The sequence below is a fragment of the Macrotis lagotis genome, chromosome 2 (genome assembly GCF_037893015.1).
Source record: "Macrotis lagotis isolate mMagLag1 chromosome 2, bilby.v1.9.chrom.fasta, whole genome shotgun sequence".
NCBI lineage: Eukaryota > Metazoa > Chordata > Mammalia > Peramelemorphia > Peramelidae > Macrotis > Macrotis lagotis.
The window spans coordinates 111,738,465-111,761,657 of NC_133659.1; the positions used below are offsets into that span (position 1 = coordinate 111,738,465).

At 37.5% G+C, this 23,193-nt stretch overlaps 1 protein-coding gene across 1 annotated transcript in view; it reads left to right on the forward strand.

Moving 5' to 3' along the window:
• The first annotated feature begins 9,324 nt into the window (after positions 1–9,324).
• Positions 9,325–23,193, forward strand: part of HHAT (hedgehog acyltransferase) — a 505,442-nt gene continuing 491,573 nt past the window's right edge. Inside the window, exons 1-2 of the mRNA XM_074222592.1 lie at positions 9,325–9,425; positions 15,933–16,071. Of these exons, the coding sequence (XP_074078693.1) occupies positions 15,981–16,071 (91 nt within the window). The 5' untranslated portion in view covers positions 9,325–9,425; positions 15,933–15,980. The remainder of the gene's footprint in view (positions 9,426–15,932; positions 16,072–23,193) is intronic.

Sequence of the window (23,193 nt, forward strand, 5' to 3'; positions counted from 1 at the left end):
AATAGGATTTTTTTCCTAAGTTGAATTTTCTTAAATAGAAGCACCCCCTTTTTAAACAAAAGTCTTTTGTCTCTACCCTTCTATAAATAGTGGCCCACTAGAAAGAATAGGCCTGGAAGCTTCTGTCTGATTCTGATTCTATTAGGGTTTTCTGCTTTCTTTGTCAAACCTACAAAGCAACTCTGGCTTATCAGCCAATCCTTTGCAGCCATCTAGAGGATTCATTTTCTTCCTGCAGCAACTCTAGATTCCTACAGAAAGTAGGCCCTGGTTATTATATAGGTTTAAGGAATCATAGGATTTATGGACCTTAGAGAACATCCAGTCTAGCTTTCTCATTTTCTATATGATAAACTGTGATTCATTACCAAGTATACCAATCTGCCCCCCCCCCCCCAATTTGAAATGACCTGAAATGTTCAGGTATAGGAGAAACAGAGAAAAGAAGGAAGGGATGCTAAAGATGGTTTTCATATTTCTGACCATTTCCTTACTTTCCCCAGTCATCAGCTATCAAATGCCCTATCCAATTAATGTAATTGTGACCTGCATAGAATGGGGGAGGGAGGGGACAGATGGATGTAATGTCACTACTCTCTTCTCAATGATGCCATTGACAGGGCAAGGTAAGAAAACACAGTCTTAAACATGGGACAAAAAGTTCGTTGTTCTAGAAAATTGAGGCTGTGTTAAATCTGTTCTGAAGAGGCTCTTTCCTCTATTTTGAACTCTAAAGTTGGTTTTATTCATAAGTTCAGAGGTATCTTTAGTGTTTAGAAAATCAGAATTATTAAGCAGCCCCAAATGTTTTCTTGAGGTGGGTGAAGAGCAAGCTAGGAAAAAAAAGGATTTGGGCTTTCTTAGTCCTTTCAGAAGAAACATCTTCCTTAAAGAGGCCATCTTCTCTGAGAGATCATGAAGTTAAAGGAATCACTTCTCACTGGACAACCTTGACTGGACTGTCTTCTCCCCTCCTCCACTTGCAAAGTTCAGCCCTTTATAGCCAGACTCTCTAAGCAGCAGTCTATATTCGCTGCTTCCACTTTTCTATCATTTCAACTTTCTTTTAAGAAACACTGTGATATAGCAGAATACATGATGGGCTTGGAACCAAGAGAATTTTAGGGCCAAATTCCACCTCTGGTTGTTGTTTTATCAGTTCTATCTGTCCTTTCTTGACTGCATTTGGGGTTTTCTTGGCAAAGATACTGAAAAAAATGTGTCATTTCCTTAGCTCATTTGACAAATATGGAAAACTGAGGCAAACAGGGTTAGTGACTTACCCAGGGTCCCACAGTTAGTAATTGTCTGAGTCCAGATTTAACTCAGGTCTTCCTGACTTCAGGTCTGGCATTCTGTTCACTGTGCCACCTCTTCCACCTCTCATACTTGTTAGTTTTGTGATCCTGGGCAACTTTTCTAAATCTTGAGAATATTTTATCTATAAATGAGAGATAATAGTTCCTATGGTATCCATCTCACAGAGTTCTAATGAGGGTCCAAACAATCAGTAAACATTTATTTAGCAAAATACATCCCATGGGCCAGGCACCATTATGTATATAGAGTGCTTGGCAAATATTAAACGGGTTAAATCATTGGTAGCTACAATATCCTGTTTTAAAATTCTACAGACTTCTGACTCTCAGCTCACAGCAATCTATCCTTACTTTGAACTCTTAGAGTTTGTCCTCTTTATTTGATCCTTAGCACATACTGGCATGTATAATGTGTATAATAGAATAGAATAGAATATGTATATATATTATGTAACATATATAATAGGAATATATAGTATATTATAATTATATATACATAATAATCATCTTTTTATGTATATATGTATATATATATATCCTATTCTCCAGCTGAATTGTAATTCATTTGAGGTCAGGGCTCATATTTTAAGCATCTCTTTATTTCAGTGCCTGGCACAATTCTGTGAAGATACTATCATTTGTATTGTTTATTGCACAAAGCTATATTCTTTTAAGCTATATTGCACATAGCTATATTCTTTTAAGAGGTAGAGGGCTGCAAATGAACAGGTAGATAGAATGAAAAAATATATAGGTTCTATTTTTTTGATAAGACTTTCTATAAAAAGGTATTTAACTAAAAATACCAGTTTATGGTTTATATCTGTATTTTTATATTGACCTCAGGTGAAAATATCACTTGCATTTAGATTTATAAAAGAATATAATCATCTAGGAAGAGGTTGGTACCCTCATTCTAATATTAGTCAATTGTTATCAATTTCCACTTAACTTATTCTAGACTAGAGTTTATTTTTGGTTCCCTCCAAATCATTTCTCTCACTTCACTAATGTGATCTAAAACCTTCTGGTGATACTAGGTTTCAGTTGTATTCTGGATGTATTTCAAAGCAAGTCTGATTTTGAGATAGAAAGCCCCTGGCTTCTACTGAGGCAAAGATTTTTAGAAGCTTGTTTCTCCTACCTGCTCACAAGGACCCTAGCAGTGAAAGAGCTCTCAGTTTCATCTGTTTTTTTTCCAGGTTTTAGATGACCACCTTCTAAATGCCCTCATTGATATTTATAAGGGGAGTTTAGATTCTCAAATTAGTTTCTTCTGTTCTGTAGCTTGGCCCTTTAAAAATTCTTTCAATGGAGGCAGCTAGGTGGTACAGTGGAAAGAGCACTGGCCCTGTAGTCAGGAGAACCTGAGTTCAAATCTAGCCTCAGACACTTGATACTTACAAGCTGTATGACCTTAGGCAAGTCACTTAACCCCCAATTCCTTTCAAACCTCCCCCCACCCCCCTAGATCTCTTCAGTGGATAGAACACCAGGCCTGGAGTCAGGAACATCTGAGTTCCAATTCAGTCTCAGAAATTTTCTTAGCTGTGTGGTCTTGGGCAAGTTGCTTAACTCTAATTACTTCACCAAAAAAGAAAAATCCAAAATACTTTTAGTCTTTTTTTGGTTCACACTACCTTCTATCTCTAAACTGAAAGAGTGAGAAACTCTTATTATATTGTTTTTCACTGAGTTTTTTTTGTCCAAAGTCAGTGATTCTCATTTTCCAATAAAGATTCAGTTACCCAGAGGAGGCTGGCTATTATTTGCTCTTTTCTATGCTCTTCATTTCTTTTTATCTACTCTGTGTCTAAACATTGACTTTGAAGTTATAGAACTTTAAGACTCTGGATTATATAGTTCTGTCCCCTTGTTGTAGGAATGAGACCATAAGACAATAAGAAACTTAATCGAGGTCACACATAGTAAGTTAGAGGCAGGTCTGTGACTAGAACCTATGTCTCAATTTAGCCCAATGTTCTTTTCATGATGTCATGCTGTTTCTCCCATAGATTAAAAAAATATAGGTTTAGATAAAAGAAAAGTGGTCTTTTAAGTGTTTATTAAGCTCCTACTATGTGCTAAACACTAAATATACAGAAAGAGGCATAATTCAAAAGATGAGATAACAAAGAAGCCTTTTCAAAGAAGATAAAAGATAGATTTCAATAAAATGTGGCATATAAGCATTGTATAATAATGGAAAGAGAAGAAAATAAGCATTTATATTTTACCCATTATGTGCCAGACACTTTACTAAGTATTTTTTTTTTAACAAATATTATCTAGTTAAATAAACCTATGGGGTTTGTTCACCTAGTAAACAGACTAAGATGAAAAGGTCTTGGTAGTTTTTATCTCATAAGAGACTGACTTGCTCTTTTCAGGATGTTTGACTAGAACACCAGGCCTGGAGTCAGGCCTCTTTACATTTAAGTAATAGAGGCAAACAGAGATGAAGTGCTTTATCCAGGGTTATGTAAGTAGTAAATTTCTGAAGTTGGATTTGAACTCAGGTCTTCATGATTCTAAACTCAGTGCTCTATTTATGAGGCACCAGCTGTCTTTGTATAAAAAACCCCCAATTCATTTCTGGTTACATATGTATATTAAAAACAGGAGAAAGAGAATGAATTTGCTCCTTCACTTTAATTTTCATAGGATCTTGAGTGGTAAGAGACCTTGGCAACCATCAAGCTTGTTCCTTCATTTTACATAACAGGAAACTGAGGCTGAGAAAAACTAAGTGACTTGCCCATGATCATATAGGTAATAAGCATAAGAAGCAGCATTTAAACCCAGATCCTCTTACTCCAGAGGCAATGCTTTTCCTACTATACTGATTTCATTCTAGTGTAATTACATTGTTGTAGGCTGGCCTAATTTAGGCAGGTCTTGGGCTTCTGCTTTGGAACTGGAGTGAAATGACATATTTGCCTATGATATACCATTTAACAAAAGCAAATTTACATAGCCATAGTATGGAAAGCATACTTAGCAAGGATGGAACATTAGTTCAGTTAACTATAGTTTTCTTGCCTCAGTGTTGATCATGTTGGTTGATCAGTTAGAAGATTACTCCTCATATTGCAACTTGATTTCAGGACACAAGGTTACCGAGTTCAAATCAGACTTTTGTGTTAATTGTCTCAATACCTTTTAAGGAGTAAGCTAGGTGGTGCAGTGGATATAGTACTGGACCTAGAGTCAGGAAGACTCATCTTCCTGAGTTCAGATCTGGCCTTGGATATTTACTAGCTGGGCAAGCCACTTAACTCCATTGCTTCAGTTTCCTCATTTGTAAAATGAGCTGGAAAATGAAATAGCAAATCATCCAAATACCTTTGCCAAGAAAACCCCAGAGGGTCATGAAGAGTGAGATATGATTGAAAAATGACTAAAGTTTTATTTTTAATTTTTTATTCAAGGCAATGAAGTTAAGAGTGACTTGCCCAAGGTCACACAACTAGGTAACTATTAAATGTCTGAGGTCGCATTTGAACTCAGGTTCTCCTGACTCCAGGGCAGGTGTTCTATGCACTGCTTCACCTACCTGCTCCATTGCAGCACTTAGCTGCCCCTACTGTGCCACCTGGCTGCCCCTAAAGTTTTTAAAGAAAAAGTAGGGTTGGGCTTTCAGATATTGGCCCTCCAATACTCCTTCAAATTTGTTTGCATGAGATATCAAAAGAATTGAGAAAGTTGAATAGGCTTTGAACCCTTGCTAGTTTGTTGGAAGGGCAGATTATAAACATGTGCTGATGTTAAGCAAAGAATCAAAAGATACTATTAACCCTAAGCCTGAATCAAGCACTTACCCCAAGGGGATATTGTTAGGATCAAATGAGATAACATTTATTCAAAGTGCTTTTAAACCTTAATGCATAGACATTCTAGTGATTGTGCAAGCTGTTATTCTGACACAGATCCTTGACCTTAATGTAAAAGGAAGTTGAGGTGAAAAAAAAAACAAAGACTAACCTGTGGGTACAAGTTAGCTGGGATTCTTCTTTCTTCCTAGTTTGGTTTCTGGAATAAGGATTTTTTTTTTGATAGAGAAAAAACTTAAAAAAAAAAGTCAAACATCCTGAAAAGAGCAAGTCAGTTTCTTCTTATCAGGTAAAAAACACTAAGACCTTTTCTTCTTAGTCTGTTTACTAGGTGAAAGTCCTCAGCATTTCTAAAAAGGTTGTATTTGAAGACCATTGGGCCTTTATCTAAAAGGGAGATGGCAGAGTATGCTTTTCTTTTCTCAAAAGAGTACTTAATTGCCTTCAACAAAGAACTCCTGTTTGTGAGCAACATTTTGTTGATTTTTATTAACTTGAAATAATTTTCTTAATAAAATCCATGGCCCTTCAAAATTGATAAGCCTAGTAATTCACAAAGGAAAAATGCAATAAGAGTGTGTATTATCCAGGGGGAAAAAAGATGAATTTGGATGGGCAATCCATTGAGTTAGCCCATGTGCACATATATCCCAGAAAGACATTGCAAATGGACAATTAAACTGGACCCAGGATTGAACAGGAAAGAAGGCAGATAGTACCACTTTTAGAAAGCTTTGTAATGCAAACCATTCTGAGTTGCTCCTTGCCACCCAAACTCATTGCTTAAATAATAGTATTCTTCCTGTGATTCAACAAGACTGTAAATTTTTAAGCATTATAATCTCAGAAGAATCAACAATTCAGATGACCAGAAAGATCAATGAAGAGACACATGAAAAGTATAAATCAGCTGTAGCACAACAAATTGGCTTGCTCTGTGTACTTAAAACTCAGACTTTTTTTGACCTTAGACAATTTCTGACTCCCTTCTTCTTTGGGGTACCCTTGAACCCATGTAGTCTCACATTTGCAATTAAATCCATTGGATTTCTGTAAACAGATCTGCTGCATCTGATTCTGGGTAGCAGATTCAATAGAAATATTAAAGTTATTCTCCTTCTTTACAAGACAACAATCTTTGTGTATACAGTTGAAAGGACTGATACATAATATTTTTCCCATGGTCCACAGCTGTCATTTGTAGAACTTGGTACTGTTAGCAATTTCACCTTGAAGTTGTTACATTTTTCTTTTGCTAATATTTTGTATCCATAGTTGGTCACCAAAACTGCATATAAACATTGCCACAATTATCCTGCACCTTTCACCATTTATTAATTAATTCACTCATTTTCAATAGAAGTTAGAAATGGAATTTTTTTTTGTTCAGTTGTTTTCAGTCATCTTCGACTCTGTGACCCCTTTTGGGATTTTCTTGGCAAGGATACTGAGTGGTTTGCCATTTCCTTCTCCAGCTCATTTTACAGATGAGGAAACTGGGACCATCAGGGTTAAGTGACATGCCTAGGGTCATATAGCCAGTAAATATCTGAGGCCAGATTTGAACTGAAGATGAGTCTTCCTGATCCCAGGCCCCACTGTGCCACCTAGTTGCCCAGAAAAGGATATTAGAAACCATCTATTCCAAATCCCCCTTATTTTGTAGAGGAGAAAAATAAACTCAGAGAATTGAAGTTATCTTTTTAACCTAGGCTTTCAACAACCATTTCATAGAATCTCAGAACCTCAGAGATGGGAAGGACCCCAGAGACCATCTAGGGTATCTGTAGCTGAACAGGAATTTCCTCTTAGAGCTGGTAAAGTAGATAGAATACTAGACTTGGAGTTAGGAAGACTTGTTCAAATCGAATCTCAGGCACTTTTCTAGTTCTGTGACCCTGGGCAAGTCACTAAAACTCTGTTTTTGACTGATTCTTCAGCTCTAAAATGGGGATATATTAATACCATCAACCTTCTAGAGTTGTGGTGAAGCTCAAAAGAAGTAATATTTGTAAAAGTGCTTAATCCAGGGTCTAGTATGCCTATGCCTATATAAATGCTTATTTCCTTTTCACAAACTGCAACATTTCAGTCATGTAGAGTAAAAAAAATATCCATTTTTCTGGCAGGAATTTATCATCATCATCATTATTGTTATTATATATATTCCTTATACTTGCATGCATTTTGATTTGCCCAGCCTTCTGGGCCAGGTCAAAACAATCATTTCTAATAGTAATATTACTCACCTTCAAGCATTTATTTGATTTCCCTGAGTCTCTTCTTCTTTAGGTGAAACATCCCTAGTTCTTTCAACTGATCCTCATACATCATGCCCCTTTTGTGTTCTATTTGCTTCCCTGGTCTCTCAGACTGAGCTCCTTGAGAGCAGGGACTGTCTTTTTTGCCTTTCTTTGTAATCCTAGCACATAGCACAGGGCTTGATGCTATTTCTTTGATTGAGTGGCAGCAATAGAATCATAAGAATTCACTTACAAAAGGACATTTAGGCATCTCCATTTTGCTTGAAAAGTCAGAATGAGGAGCTGGAAAGTTGTCTACCATGTTTGGGTAGGATGTTTTCTTAACATATCTCAAATCATATTTGTCATCTCCATTTTCTTCTTCCAAAGCCAAGACCAGGGGATGAAAATATGAAAACTTTATTGGCAAAAAAAAGGACATATGTAGGATAGAAAGAAGATAATCTCAAAGGGAAGGCCCTTGGAAGATAGGGTGGGAAAGGCTTCTTGCAGAAGGTTTGAATTTAGCTAACAATGGCAGGAAGACAGAGAAGGCAGGGAAGTGGAGATGAAGAGGGAGAGAACTCCAGACTTGAGAGACAGCCATTTCAAGTGCCCCAAGTTAGATAATGAAGTGACTTAGGGCAAAGTCTCATGTTAGGTGATGGGGGTGGGTACAAAATTTAGATTAACTTTTAGTGTAGTGGAAAGGTCAGTGGATTTTTTGGAGATTTTTTTTAAGAATCAAAGGATCTGGGGTGGCTAGGTGGTGTAGTGATAGAGCATGGGCCCTCAGACACTTAATAATTACTTAGCTGTGTGGGCTTGGGCAAGCCATTTAACCCCATTGCCTTGCAAAAACCTAAAAAAAAAGAATCAAAGGATGTAGGGCAGCTAGGTGACACAGAGCATAGAGCACTGGCCCTGGAGTCAGGAGTAACTGAGTTCAAATCTGACCTCAGACACTTAAAAATTCCCTAGCTGTGTGACCTTGGGTAAGTCACTTAATGCCATTGCCTTAAATTTTTAAAAAAGCATCAAAGGATCTGGGTAGTCTTGCTACTTATGACCTGTGCTCCAATTTCCTCATCATTATATTATGATGATTATGATGATTAGACTAGATGGCCCCTATATCTCTCTCTGCTTGAAATGTAAGATACCAAGCCAATTCACCTCTCCGGGTGTCAGGTTCACATCTATAACAGGAAGTGTTTTGACTAGAGTGATCTCAGTCCCTAAATCTATGAATCTAGTGACCCTTCCTGGATTAAAAAGGCGATTACTGGAATCCCAGTTAGAGAAAATGAAGGCCCGTTCAGTGGCAGTGAGAATACTAATTTTTAAAAGAAACTTTCATCTGAATGATATTTATCTGTTATGAATGAAGAAAGACCTTGCATTTTTAGGATCACTGGTGAACTCCCCTCCTTTTGAACCCATAGCCGGGTCCAAAAGACAACGCAGAGACGAGTGTCTAGGTAGCTTTAGTAGACATGGGGGTGGGGAAACCGAAAGAAAGGCTAGGACACGGTGAGGTGAGGTGGAAAGCAGATGGTGCAGACTACACTACCCACTGGCCAGCTGGCCTACTGGCCAATCACTAACCGGCCAGTAGGGGATGCGTGGACATTCTTCAACAGCGGCCTTTTTTTATAGCATCTCCGACTCCTGGGTCGCTGGCACCGCCCCGCTGCTGTGCCCCTCCCCACTCATCAAGAACCCCTAAATCTGGGCAGGCCGCCGCGCGCTCCTGAAGCTGCCTATCCCCCACCCCCCTCCCCATTCATTCCCCTCCCCTCGCCCCAGTGCGGCGGCGCGCTCTCCGCACGCAGTAGTGCTGGGGGACGGGCGGGGGCGCGCGCTCGGAGCTCCCGGGCCAGGGGTCGGCGGCGCGCTGCCAAAGGGCAGCGGGGGAGGGAAGGAGGGAGGGCCGGGAGAGTTGCAAGCCGACTGGGCCCGCCTGGACTCGGAAGTGCAGAGAGAGGGTGGTTGAGCACGTCTCTGCAGCCGCCCGGGACAGCCCGGAGGTTGGTAGCCGGTGACCGGGGGGCTCCCTGAGGTGTTTTGGTTTTTGCCATTTTTTTCAAAAAAATTGCTCCGCTTTACTTTGTAGCTAGAGAGACCTCCCCTTGCTGACCTCCACCTCCCACCTGACATCTCCTCACGTACCCGAGGACTGGGGGCAGAAAGCATCCCTGCCCGAGCCCCGCGCCTGGGTCCCCCCAACCCAGGAAAGTGGATGGGGGTGGGTGCAGGTGGGAGGGGGGCTGGGCAAGAAGGGAGAAAAGTGGGGAGGCAGGCGAGAGCGGCGCCGGGGCCTCCAGAGCCCGCTCCGGAGCTCGGGGAACGAAAGCCGCGACCCCGCGGCTGGGGGGGCGCTCCTAGCAGGCCCCAGGCGGCGCGTCCTCGCCGCGCGCGCGCGCACTCCTCTTTATCTTCCCAACTTGTGGTCTCCGCCCCGGGGACTGGCTGAAGGTCCGGGCTGCCCCGGCGCTTCCCAGAAGGTTGCGGCCGCCTCCCCGGCGCCCTCGGCCTCCCCGGCGCCCTCGGCCTCCCTGCACGCCCGGCCCAGGCCACAACTTCAAAGGCAGCTCAGAAAGAGCTGCCCCCCCCCCTTGGCTTTTCCGGGGATTCATTGTATCCAACCTGGGCGAACCTTAATCCGACACATTGTATCATTACTGCAGAGCGCGACTGTAGCAAAGTGTTGCTTGGCTGGTTAATGTTTCCAGACGTCCGTGCTGCGAATTAATGAGTGAAGAGCGGGCGGGGAGGGAGTCCAAAGAACTGGATTCAGGTTCCCGAAGGCCTCAGTTTCCTCGTTTTTAAAACGAGAGGATTGGAATAGATGGTTTCTAAGGTTCTTTTCAGTTCTATTTCTAGGATGTTTTAAACAATAACAACATCTTGTCAGTCCTGGAACCTCAGAAATGGTGGAGGGGAAATACATTTTCTGGGTCCCGTCCCCATCCCTTTTTTTTTGGTGTTGCTTGCATAGAGTAGGGATTCACTTTCTCCGACCTCTCTTCCTCTTACCTTATTCTTCTCTTTCTTTCTCCTTTTATTTCCTCTCTTCATTCCCATAATTTGTTTGGATTTTAAGAATTAAATTGAGCCAATAAGAGAGGATCACCTTGGGAGGGAAATTCAGTGAACAGGCCCTGGGTGGGGAGTTTTTTAATTCCCAATTTGGATTACTTGGCCTTGTAAGGAAAAAGAAATCCCTTAAAAGGACTTTTATCACTTTTGCATAGTGGTGATAATGGTGATGACTTACCACTTTTAGGTACTGTTGATAATAGCGATAATTACAGAACTGCAGAGTTGGAAAGGGAGCACAGAGGCCATCCCTGACAACTGATCATCCAGGCTCTACTCCAAGATCTCCTTTGAGCCAGAACTCTGCTGAGACTATTCATCCTATCTATGGACAACTATAGCAAACCTTGGGTATTGAAGATTGGAGGTGTTGTTAGTCATTTCATCTGTCCATCTTGACAAAGATACTGAAATGGTTTACCGTTTCCTTCTCCCGTTCATTTTACAGGGACTAAGTGACTTGCCTAGGATCACACTAGTAAGCTAGTAAGTCACATCTGACTTGACTTGAGGTCACATTTGAACTCAGGAAGATGGGTCTTCCTGACTGCAGATCCGACTTTCCATTCCCTGGGGTTGACTTTTTTTTTTTTAGGTTTTTGCAAGGCAGAAGGGGTTAAGTGGCTTGCCCAAGGCCATACAGCTAGGTTATTATTAAGTGTCTGAGGCCAGGGCCGTTGCTCTATCCACTGAGCCACCTAGCCGCCTCTGGGGTTGACCTTTCTTAAAACCCAAATGACTTTTGCATTATTGTTCACTTTGCCTTTCACCCAATAGAGGGTGTGATATTCAAGTTCTTTTCTTCTTTCTGTGTTTCTTCTGTTTGCTTCTTAGATTTCAGTTTGTTAACAGTAACAATTCAATTTCATTCGTCACAGGTTTTACTTATATTTTGATATTTTCCAAATACAAGTGAAAGTAATTTTTTACATTTAAAAAAATTTTGAGTTTCACATTTTCTTCCTCATTGAAAAAGCAAGCAATTTCATATGGATTATACATGTATATCATACAAAACATTTTCATATTGGTCATGTTGTGAAAGAAAACATAGATTAAAAAAAGACTCTAAGAAAAAAGAAAGTAAAATGAAATGTGCTTCAACTTGCATTCAGACTTCTCTTTCTCTCTTTTTTAAAATTTTATTTATTTAAGGCAATGGGTTTAAGTGACTTTCCCAAATGTCTGAGGCCAGATGTGAACTCAGCTACTCCTGACTCCAGGGCTGGTACTCTATCCACTGTGCCACCTAGCTGCCCCTCTTTTTCTGTTAAGGGGCTAACATTTTTCATCCTAAGTCCTTTGGACTTGTCTTAGGTCTTTGTATTGCTGAGAGGAGTTTGATGATATTAGAATCTATTGTCAAAAATGAGTATAGCCCACTTTATAGAGTACCTTACTATTTTGATCCTCACTATAATTCAGTGAGGTGGGCTAGTAAAAATCTGAACATTAATAATACTCATTACTTACTGTGCCTTTCATAGAATCACAGACTCTGTGTCAAAAGGGAGAACATGTTGTTTCCATCCCATACATTCTCTCTGTGTCTTGAACAGTTGAAATAAGGTCTAATGACTTGGCCAGGGTCACACAACCAATATGTGTTGAAGACTAGAGGTTGGATTTGAACTCAGGTCTATCTGAATGTAAATTGTTATCACAACACCATCCTTAATTTTTTTGTTTTTTTTTCCCGATCAGTCTGGCTTCTCTCATCTCTTGATCTACAAATAGCATTCAGAAATAGGAAGGTTATCAGTGCATGCCTGTATCTCCTCCTCCCAAAGACAACAGGTCAGCTAAAATATAATAAAGGTGGGAAACTGGAAGACCTCTCATATGTGGAAACCTTAGTCTTTTGAAATATGGTCTCTATTCTCTTGGAGGATAGGATAACTTTACATAGATTCTTTGTATCCTTATGCTTATTCAGAAAATCAAGCCTCTGTGCTATTTGTCATTAGGTTGCAACCTGGAATAGAATCCATCCATACAGTCTTTTCTGGGATGTGGGTTCCTTGTCCTCATTTTCTTTGGAAACATCTTACAGAGTTATTATCCCTGCAGTTTTAATCTAGAGGGTCATATGCACCCCTTACTTTTATTGTTTTGCTGTGGTCTTCATATTCCTAATATCTTCCTAATTTGAAAACACTTTTGCTTTCTCTTGAGTTCTTATCTTTATTGAACTGCTGAGTTATTTCTTTTTGGTTGTAGCCAGATAGGAAGTGTAGCTAGGCCTTTGCCTTATTTAAACATTAAATACATTAAATAGGTAGGTCATTTTCTTGGTATGTGTTTTTGATTATTATTTTTTGACTACGTGTTTTGATTACATTAGATTGACTTTAAAATTAATTTTCTAGGAGGGTATCCCTAAATGCTATGATTTTTAAAAAAAATCACATTTACATGTTTTCTTTGGTTTCATGTTTAATCAGTTAAATTGGACTGTTAAAATTTTTTTCTGAAAAAAATTGAAACCAGCAAATGTTAGATATATGGCATTAGTGTGTTTTGTTTTCAGGAAAACTATGAAAATAAAATGCCTCTGAAATGAAATGAAAAATTGACTAGAACCTAATATATATTAGATTTATATATTTATCAGAATGTGGGCATAGATTAAATGAATCAGTCAATTAGTAAATATTTATTAAGTACCTTCTAAATCTCTTCTATGGTAAAGTGAGATGTAGTTGCTATAATAGATAGAAATTGGGAATGTTTTCTTGTGTTCTTCATAGTCTACCTGCGGTGCAGTGGATGGAACCTTCAATTAGGAACCCAGAGAAGCTGAGTTCTGCTCCTGGCTCTGCAACTGATGAGTGATGTGCTATTGAACATGCCACTTCTCATTCTGAGCCTCAGTGTCCTCATCTCCAAATGATACTAGTCACCAAGAAGGGATAAAATTGATAACAATCTTACACTTAATCCTATTAGCATTTGTGGATTTTCTTTGGGTAGCATAAGACACAATACTAATGTAAGTTGTTATGACCTTCTGTATTGTGAGAACTATAGGCTAAAAATTCTGTCTTTTGGCAGATGTGATTGTGAACAACTGTCTACACAAGGGTAGTTCATTATGCTGCCTTTTAGCATTTTATTGATCTAGAATGAATGTTCATATCATATTATGAGATTTACAATTAATTAGTAGGGGAAATTCCTGAGGAAGAAGGATAAAATGTCTTGATTCAGTTTTTTTCTTTTCCTCTTCCTTCTTTTCTCTTCTTTCATTCTCTCTCTCTCTCTCTCTCTCTCTCTCTCTCTCTCTCTCTCTCTCTCTCTCTCTCTCTCTCCCCCCCCTCCCTCTCCCTCCCCCTCTCTCCCTCCCCCTCTCTCCCTCCCCCCCCTCTCCCTCTCTCTCCCTTCTTCCTCACTCCCTCTCCCTCCCTCCCTCCTTCCTTCCTTCCCTCTCCTTTCCTTCTCTTGGGAATTTCTTCTGATTTGAAGACATTGACTTAGGTTATTTAAGAACCTTTTCAGCTCTAAATTTATGATCCTTGGATAATAACTCTGGTAAATTATAAAACTGAACTTTCAATTTCTCTCATTTTTTTCTCTTTTAAAAATATTTTATTGATATCTTTTATTATTACTGTCACCATCATTTCTGAACATATCTAAACCCTCTATGAGAGCTATCCTTATAACAAAGATTTAAAAAATGAAACATACTTCCTGACAGAGAGGCTATAGATTTAGTACGGAGAATGAAACATCTTTATTTTGGGGAATTTGTTTTGCTTAACTATGCCTATTGTTACAAGGAATTTTTCCCTTTCATATTTCGAATGAGGTAGGAGATGAGAAGGAGAAAAATAGATTTATATTTATTGAAAAAATTAAAAATAGAGAAGTGGAAGAGGGTGCTATAGATGGGGAATGTTGCATTGTACTTTTAGAAGAGTACATGTTATTACTTTTTATAACAGTCATGTTATTACTTTTGCCAAATTGTTTTGCTTTGTTATGAGACCTTTCAGAGAGTGAGCATAGTCTGTAAATATGTAAAAACAAAACTAAAAAAAAATAGAAAGGACATAGTAAAAAAAAGAAAGGAAAAAAAGTTTAACAGAAGTAATCAACATCTCCATAGTAAGACAATGTATGAATTGATGCAAATTCTTCAACTCCCACATGTGTAAAGAAGAGAGGTGTATTTTCTTAACTCATTTTTACAACTATGCTAAGTCATTAAAATTACATACTACCTATATTCATGTTAGTTTTTTTTAGTTCCTTTCCCCCATTTTTACATGATTGTAGTCATTGTATATATTGATTTTTTAGATTCTATTTCTTTTTATTGGTTTCCATAAGTCTCTGCAGCTGGTATGGAATTTAAAGGACATAAATTACACAGATGATTAAAAAAATGCTACAGGATGTCTAAGTGATGACAGATATTTTACTAATAATATTTGATTAGAAATATGCAGAGGTGATTGTGAAAGATGATAGTTCAATGGAAAAGTATTGGTTAAAGTAATCAGAATTGAGAAGACAGTAAGGTACTCACTGATACATTTTTAACAGCAACTTGATAAAAATGCAAGCACAAGTTGCTTCAGCATCTCCTAACCAGTGAGAATAGACCTAGAAGAGAAGGTGAATCAGATTTTCTCAGATCAAACCTATAGATTGGGTACAGTGAAGTAAGGTTTTGAGTTTGTAAGTATTCTCTCCTAAAAATGAAAGAAAATTGTGGTGGTGGAAAGGGTTTAACAATAAATTTATTCATCATTGTGGATGAGTTTTATAAAATTGCTTTCTCTCTATCATTTAGCCAATTTACTGATAAAAATGAGAAATGGAGCAGGACCAAGGACAGAGCCCTAGGACCTTTTAATAGATACTTCTCTCCAGGTTCAATTTAAAATAATAAACAATAACAATTTATTAATTGTTCTATATAAAAGACACCTTTAGTGCAAATATAAATGTAAAATGATAGATCTGAGGTAATCACAGAATGATATCTGCAACTTCTGTGGGTGATATGGAATTAACCATTCACACAGTAGCTTGAATGAATTCACTCAGTATCTTGTCAGTTAAACAGTTTCAAACATACTTAATTTTATTATTATCCAGGTCATATTTCTCCTGATTCAAGGGCCAGTGCTCTATCCACTGTGCTACCTAGTTGCCCTAGGTCATATTTCTCCATCTTGAGAATATTCCATGAGAGTACCAACCAAATGCCTTGTTGAAATCCAGATATTCTGAATATATACACTCATGACAGTTAATAGTTCCCTTTTTTTCTCTTTCTAAGTTCTAAGAAGTCATTCTTTTGATAATCTGTGTTTGAATTTCATGTGGAAATCAAGCATATAAGGCCTTATATTTTTCATTACTGGGAATGGTTTCTCCCTGTCTCTACTTCTTTAGCAGATAACTTCAATTTTTTTTTTTAGTTTTAGGAACACTTTATGGATTTCTCCAGGATCCTGCAATAAATAGCAATGCTACCCACTTGGGAATTATTTCTCTACCTGATCATTTCTCTGAGTTTCCACTTTTATTCCTTCTATGAAGTCTACAAAGTCTCTAGAGGTAAGGTCATTTGCTTTCTTGCCTTTTCTGGAAGGGAAGAAGAGGGTGTTGGAAGTTGGTTATGTGCATGTTTGCATGTGTGTGTGTATGTATTTAATATAAGATACATACACAAACACATATACACACATATATGCACATATATATAAATATATATATATATATATATATATATATGTTTATATTTTGTCCTTGTTCAGTCTTTTCAAATTCTTCATGTCAACATTTGGGGTTTCCTTGGCAAAGTTACTGGAGTAGTTTATCATTTCCTTCTCCAACTCATTTTATAGATGAGGAAACTGAGGCAAATAGGTTTAAGTGACTTGCCCAAAGTCACACAGTTAGTAAGTATTGAAAGCCAGATTTGAACTCAGGAAAAGGAGTCTCCCTAACTTCAGATCCAGTGCTCTATTGATTATGCCACCTAGTTGTCTATTGTGATATACATATAATATGTAATATTATATTTATATAGCACATACATATAATTACTGCCTTAAAATGCCATAGCATTTTAAATGAAAGCAGTTTTACTACCTTTAGTTACCTTGAAGATATTTCCTTCTCCATGATGTATTCTCTCATGTCCCATAGAAGAAGTGATCTCTCCTTCCTAGTACTTCATAGACTTTGTTCATACCCCTCTATGTGCTCAGTAGCCTTCTGTTTTTTTATTATAATCACTCTTGTCTTCCCTTTCTAACTAGGTTGTAAACTTCTTGAGGGAAGAGCTCATATTTTATTTAATTTTATAACTTTAGAGTCTGGCAAATGCCTTAATACCTAGTAGACATTTAATTGCTATTTATTTAGGTAATAATTGAATAAAGAGAAGAGTTCATGCCAATTTCCAAGCATTAAGTCTATTTATTCTCATAAGGTTGTCTGTGCAGATCCTTTATATGAGTTCATGGTTTGCTATCTAGTAATGTTAGTGTTGTGTTTATGTTAATATATAATATATATGATATTTTATTTAATACAGCTTTTATGACTAAGTTCCTTATATAGGTTATCTCATTTAGTATCACAACCACTCTGCAAGGTAAGTGCTATTATTATCCTTATTTTATAGATGAGGAAACTGAGACTGAGAGGTTAAGTGACTTGCCCAAAGTCACACAGTATTTTGGGATGATTTGAACTTGAGTCTTCCAGACTTCAAGTTCAGTACTCTATCCGTTATACTCTCCTAGCTCTGCATTTTTGTTTTGGGCATGACAATTGACTCCTTTCTGTAAGTGTTCAAATGAAACCTTAGCTCTTGTCAATCTACCCTACTTTTTCTCACCTCTGGTTTCTTAGGGAGGCTGCTCTTCTGGGCTCTGCCTCCCAGATGTTCAAAGTTAGAATATTTGCTTGTGGGTTCAGTATTGAAGAGAAACGATGATCTGGATAGGAGGCCATCCCCACTGAAATAGAAACACCATGAACAGCAAGGAGGGAGGGTGTCTGCAGTACACTGGAAATATGTCAGGAAAACACATGGAAAGTAAATGCAATTTATCGTTCTTGTTTAATGAATGAATAGTCTTCTCCCCTTCCCTCAAGATGAAAACTGCTTGGATATTAATGCATTCCACAAAGCTATTTCCCATACCCTTTCCTATCACACAGACCAAGCTGAATTTAACAGTTTGGATAAGTAGTTAAATTGCATCTAGTTGCTGTACTTTGTGTCTTGTCCTTTCCTAACAAAGTAGATTTGTGGACGTTTATTAGAAAGAGAAGGAAGTGATTTTAAGGTAAAATAGCAGTGATATATGAGTGGCAGATTTAGAACATTGTATATCATACTTGCTTGCAGAAACAACTGGACAATTAAAATATTCCCCAAGGGATACTCTCACAGTTGTGTTAAAACACTTGAAGAGTAAGTAGCTTCCTCTACCTATGCTATTCCTTAGCATCACTGTATTTTTTTTCTTTCCAGACAACTTCCTAAATTCCTCAGAATAGAAACCTTCCTTGCAATAAAATAGTACAATAAAACAAAACAAGTGAGCACATTTGCCCTGTTTGACGGTCTGCTCCATTTCAGCACCTGTAGTCTACCTCATTTCTCCTAAGAGGTGAGGTATGTTTCACCATCAGGCCATAGAAGTCATGTTTTATCACTGCATTAATCAAAGTCCTTATGTCTTTCAGTGATGTCCTCCATTACATTGTTGTGTATATTGTTCTCTTGGTTTTGCTTACTTCACTCGGCATTAGTTTATATACATCTTCTCAAGTTTCTCTGAATTCTTTATAGTTACCATTTTTTTCATTACAATAATATTCTGTTTATAGGAGTTGATTACATTATGAAGATATTTGAATGCCAAAGAGAAAATTTTGTATATGATCCTGAAGGTGACAGGGAGACTCTGGAGTTTATTATGCACAGCAGTGACATGGTTGAACCAGTGCTTTATGGAGGATGGTCTTGAAGATGGATACCACTAAAACTTCTCTTTACCAGGCTACAACCCTAGTTCCCTTAACCATTTTTTTCCAACTATCAGTTTTATATTTTTTTCTCTCTTTCACCTCTTCCTGACTGGGGAAAAAACCCCAATAAAATCTTTGTAGCAAATATGCATAATCAAGGAAAATACATTCCTGCATTTGGGCAATCTCTTTTTAATCATATATTTTCTCAGTGATATATCTGTTGCCATGTCTCATCCCCTGTCTTCTTTAGAAATATGTTATTTTCCATAACATTGCTATTTCTGAACAGAAGCATCATTTTAATGCTTAGAATCCATTTGGTTCATGCTGGAATATTAACTTTCCTTTGGAAAGATGCTTCCCACTGTTTTTAGTACAGAATCTTTTAGAAATACATTTAATAAATACCCAAATTAACTACAAAGGGCATATGAAGGAAGAAACTATTTGCATCCAGAGAAAGAATTGATAAAGAGCAGTATGCAAAGAATGATTTCACATACATGTATATATATAATATATATGTACATAAATTTATATAAATGTATATAAATTTACATGTATATATATGATACATATTTGTGTCTACATCTAGAGATGGCTATTTACAGGAATTTACAGGATAACTTTATTATATATTTAAAAGTAATAGCAAAATATACATAGTGAATTTGCAGTTGTATATGCATTCACTTTTTTTTTATTATAACTTGGGTTATGGAAATTCTTGTTTTATTCCATAAATTAAAAAAAGAAATGCATCTTCTAATCCAGAGAGAGTGATGGGATCTTCTCTCTTACAGTCTATTCCATAATTCCAGTTTATGTTAGTGCTGGTTAGTTATGATTTTTCATGAGCAGTGCAGAAGAAATATGCCTTCTATAACCAACTCTTCATCTATTAATGCACTAGCTACTTAAGTTAGCTGATGCTAAATCTCCTAGACTTCCCTAAAGCTTGTTTAGCCAAGAGATCCGATGGCTCAGAAAACCTGAGACTTGAATTTCAAGACTTTACTGGAAAATGCAGACTTTCTTCTGGGAAACTTGGCTCCATCTCTGATGATTTGGAGCGTTTGGGTAGATCATTTGGATTGCCAACCAGAAAATATTTTATATTTGATCCTGAGGTGATAGGGAGTCTCTGGAGTTTATTACATACAATGGTGACACAGTTGGACCAATGCTTTATGAAGGATGGTTGAAGATGGATATATGATCCTGTACATATTTGGAGTTGTAAATAAATACCTAGAGAGTCAGGAAGATCTTAGTTCAAATGCAGCCTCAGATACACAACTATCTCATACCCTTTTGATTTCAGGAGAGAAACTCTTCACAACTGGCCTCTTCCTCACATTTCCAGTTTTCTTATACCTTCTTATTCCTCAATGCCCCCCACCCCAGAGCAATGCCTTATCTCCTGTTGCTAGGTATTTTCACTGATTGTCCTTCATGCTTGAAATTCTTTCCCTTTTCCTGACTTTCTTCAAGTCCTAGTTAAAATCCCATCTTCTACAAGAAGTCTATCTCAATTTCTCTTATTACTAATATCTCTTGATTATCTCCAGTACATATCTTGCCTGTACATAATTCTTCGCATATTATCCTCCTTTTTACGCAGTCAGCTCCCTAAGGGCAGGAACTATTTTTGCTTCTTTTTGTATCCCCAGCAGTAGGTGCTAAATGAATGTTTGCTGACTGATTGACTGAACAGAACAGGATTGACCTTCCTCTCATCCCCTCTCATGGTGAAGAGAAGGGGGGGCCCCCCCAAGGCACTCTACTAAAGACCTCCCACTTATTTGGCATTACTCCATCAAGTGCCACCTTTTGCTTTTGTCATTTAATCATTTCTAAGCCAGTCACTTATTGATCAGCTTTTATGTCTTGATCATATCTGCAAAGAATCTATAAGAGATGTTAATAAATGCCTATCTTTAGAGCTTCTCAGGTTCATAGCCTCAGTAATCCTCAACTGTGGGCAACTAAGTGATACAGTGGATAGAAGTCAGAAAGACTCATCTTCATAGTTCAAATTTGGTCTCTGACAGTTACTAACTGTGTTACCCTGGCAAGTCATTTAACTTTGTTTGTCTCAGTTTCTCATCTGTAAAATGAGCTGAAAAAAGAAATAGTAGACCACTTCAGTATCTCTGCTGAGAAAACCCCAAAGAGGATCATAAACAGTCCTACAAAACTAAACCACAACAGCAAGATTTTTTCTTTATTTCCCAAAATGAAGACAATTACTTTTGATAGTGGTGATAAATTTAATATTAAGTACTACTAGTAATAATAATGATAATAATAATAATAATAATAGTAGTAGTAGTAGTAGTAGTAGTAGCTAACATTTACAAGTCACTTTATGGCTTACAAAGCATTTAACAAACCTTATCTCATTTGACTCTCTTTGCAGCTCTCTAATATATGCACTCTTATTTTCTATATTTTCAAATGAGGAAGCTGAATTTTGAGGAGTGTAAATTGTTTATGTAAAGTTTCAGAACTAGTAAGTGTCATAGTTGGGATTTGACAGTAATATATCTTACTGCTATACAGTATCTGGGCAGGTACAGAATGGTGAGCAGGCTGCAATATGTAACCTGTTCAGAATAAGAGTAAAAGATATAAAGGAAATGTATGCTAGGAAAAGAAAGAGTTATTCATGTGGTAAAGGCAAGGGATGACAAGTGGCTAAGCAAGGTACAGTGTCAGGAGAAAGGAAATAAGGCTTCCTCCATTTTAGGTAGACCCCCATCCTGAACCTATGGGAGGACATGGATAAGACATAGGATGTACATCACTTGGAGGGACCCTCCTAAATCAATGAAGGCATAAATTCATTCATTTGAATAATAATGCTTCACATATTTTTCAAAACAAAGACATTTTTACAAGTTAATTTTTAACCCTATGGCAATGTATAATAATGTATAATATGTATAATAATAATAATAATTATTATTATTATTATTGTTATTCCCATTTTATAGATGAGAAAATTAAGGTTATAATAAGTTAAGTACCTTGTCCAGGATCACACAGCTAGTAAATGCTCATGATATAATTTGAATCTTTGACTTCAGGTTCACCATATCATTCATTATTATCATCTTCCAAAAAAATTTTTATTCTGTATTTGTTCCCAATTTAGCACTCCAATTATGTTTTAGATATTCCTCTATTTTTAGAGAAACTTAATGGTTTACTTGTAGCACATTTTGGATACTGTGGTTATCAAGCCACTCTTTGTGGGAGAGTTTTCACAGTTGTCACCTGGCTTTTCAGATCCATGCACTTTCTCCTGGGTTGTTGGATATAGTGTTGGGAATCTACTGTTGTTAGTAAAAGTTTTTCTTTTTCCTCCAGAGGAGAGTTTTTGCTTTTCTCTTCAGTCAAACTACTCTTAAATTGAGTTGATGTCTGCTGTTTGAACTATTCTCTCCTCTGTCTTCCCTTCCCTTATCCTCAATTATGATTGGAAACTCTTTTTAATTCTTCAAATATTCCCTAGACTGTTTCCTCAAACAGACAAGGAAATGAGTGATATTGTAGTGGGGAGATAGCTTTTATTCCTTCACTCTATGTTCTTATGTTCTATTCTGATTACTGGGGCAAGGGTGATTGGAAAAGGGGTACAAGCCTAATGACCTTTGTCCCCTAACTTCAAGTCACAGCTTGGCTTTTCTTTGATCTCTCTTCACGAATTTCCATTTAACCAATCCCATTTTATTTTTACCCTTCCCAATACCCCCTTCTCCAATATTTCCCTGAAAAAATATATTAGCTTGAGCTTATTGAATTTTTTTCCAATGATTATAAACAGTGAGACAGATTTATATATTGGAAATTATACTCTCCTTGAATGATTTATTTTTCCCTTCTCCCTAGATACCTTCTCTTTCCTTCTAATTTGACTGTAATTATTAAGTGAAATAGGTTTAATATTTTTTTCATCTAATGGTTTTCTACCCCAGTCCACTGTCAGTGTTTAAATTATATACATTTTTCCCTCCAATTGGTGAATCATTACTTTGCTGGGTCATTTCTTTAACTGGGAAAGTTATTGTTGGTGATGGTAGTAACTACAGTTACAGTGACAATTCCTTTACAGAAATGTCTCCCCCATATTCTTTTTTTTTAATTCCCCCCCACGTTCTTAAGCAGTTAACAAAACTTAAACATTTAGGAAAGAGGAGCCAGTGAAAGTTGAGTCAGTTCTTTCAGAAGATAGGCAGACTGCTTTAGAAGAGCAAGGGACAAGGAGCAACTAGGTGGTGCAGTGGATAGAACACTGGCCCTGGAGTCAGTAGTACCTGAGTTCAAATCTGGCCTCAAACACTTAATAATTACTTAGCTGTGTGACCTTGAGCAAGTCACTTAACCCCATTGCCTTGCAAAAACAACAACAGCAAAAAGAAGAGCAAGGGACTTTCTCTGAATTTTTTCTTAAAATAAGAGTGGGTTCCGTCACTTGTTTGTTGAGTGTTGATTAGGCAAATGAATCTCTTGATGACATATGACAACCTTGTTTTATGGTGAAAATTCATAAACCTCACCTTATCATGTTAGGGAAACTGAGGCTCAGAAAAGTGACTTTTCTTTGGTCACTTAACTAATGTCAGAAATGGGATTTGAATCTGTGTCCTTCTGACTCTAAACCTATCTCTTGATCTACGT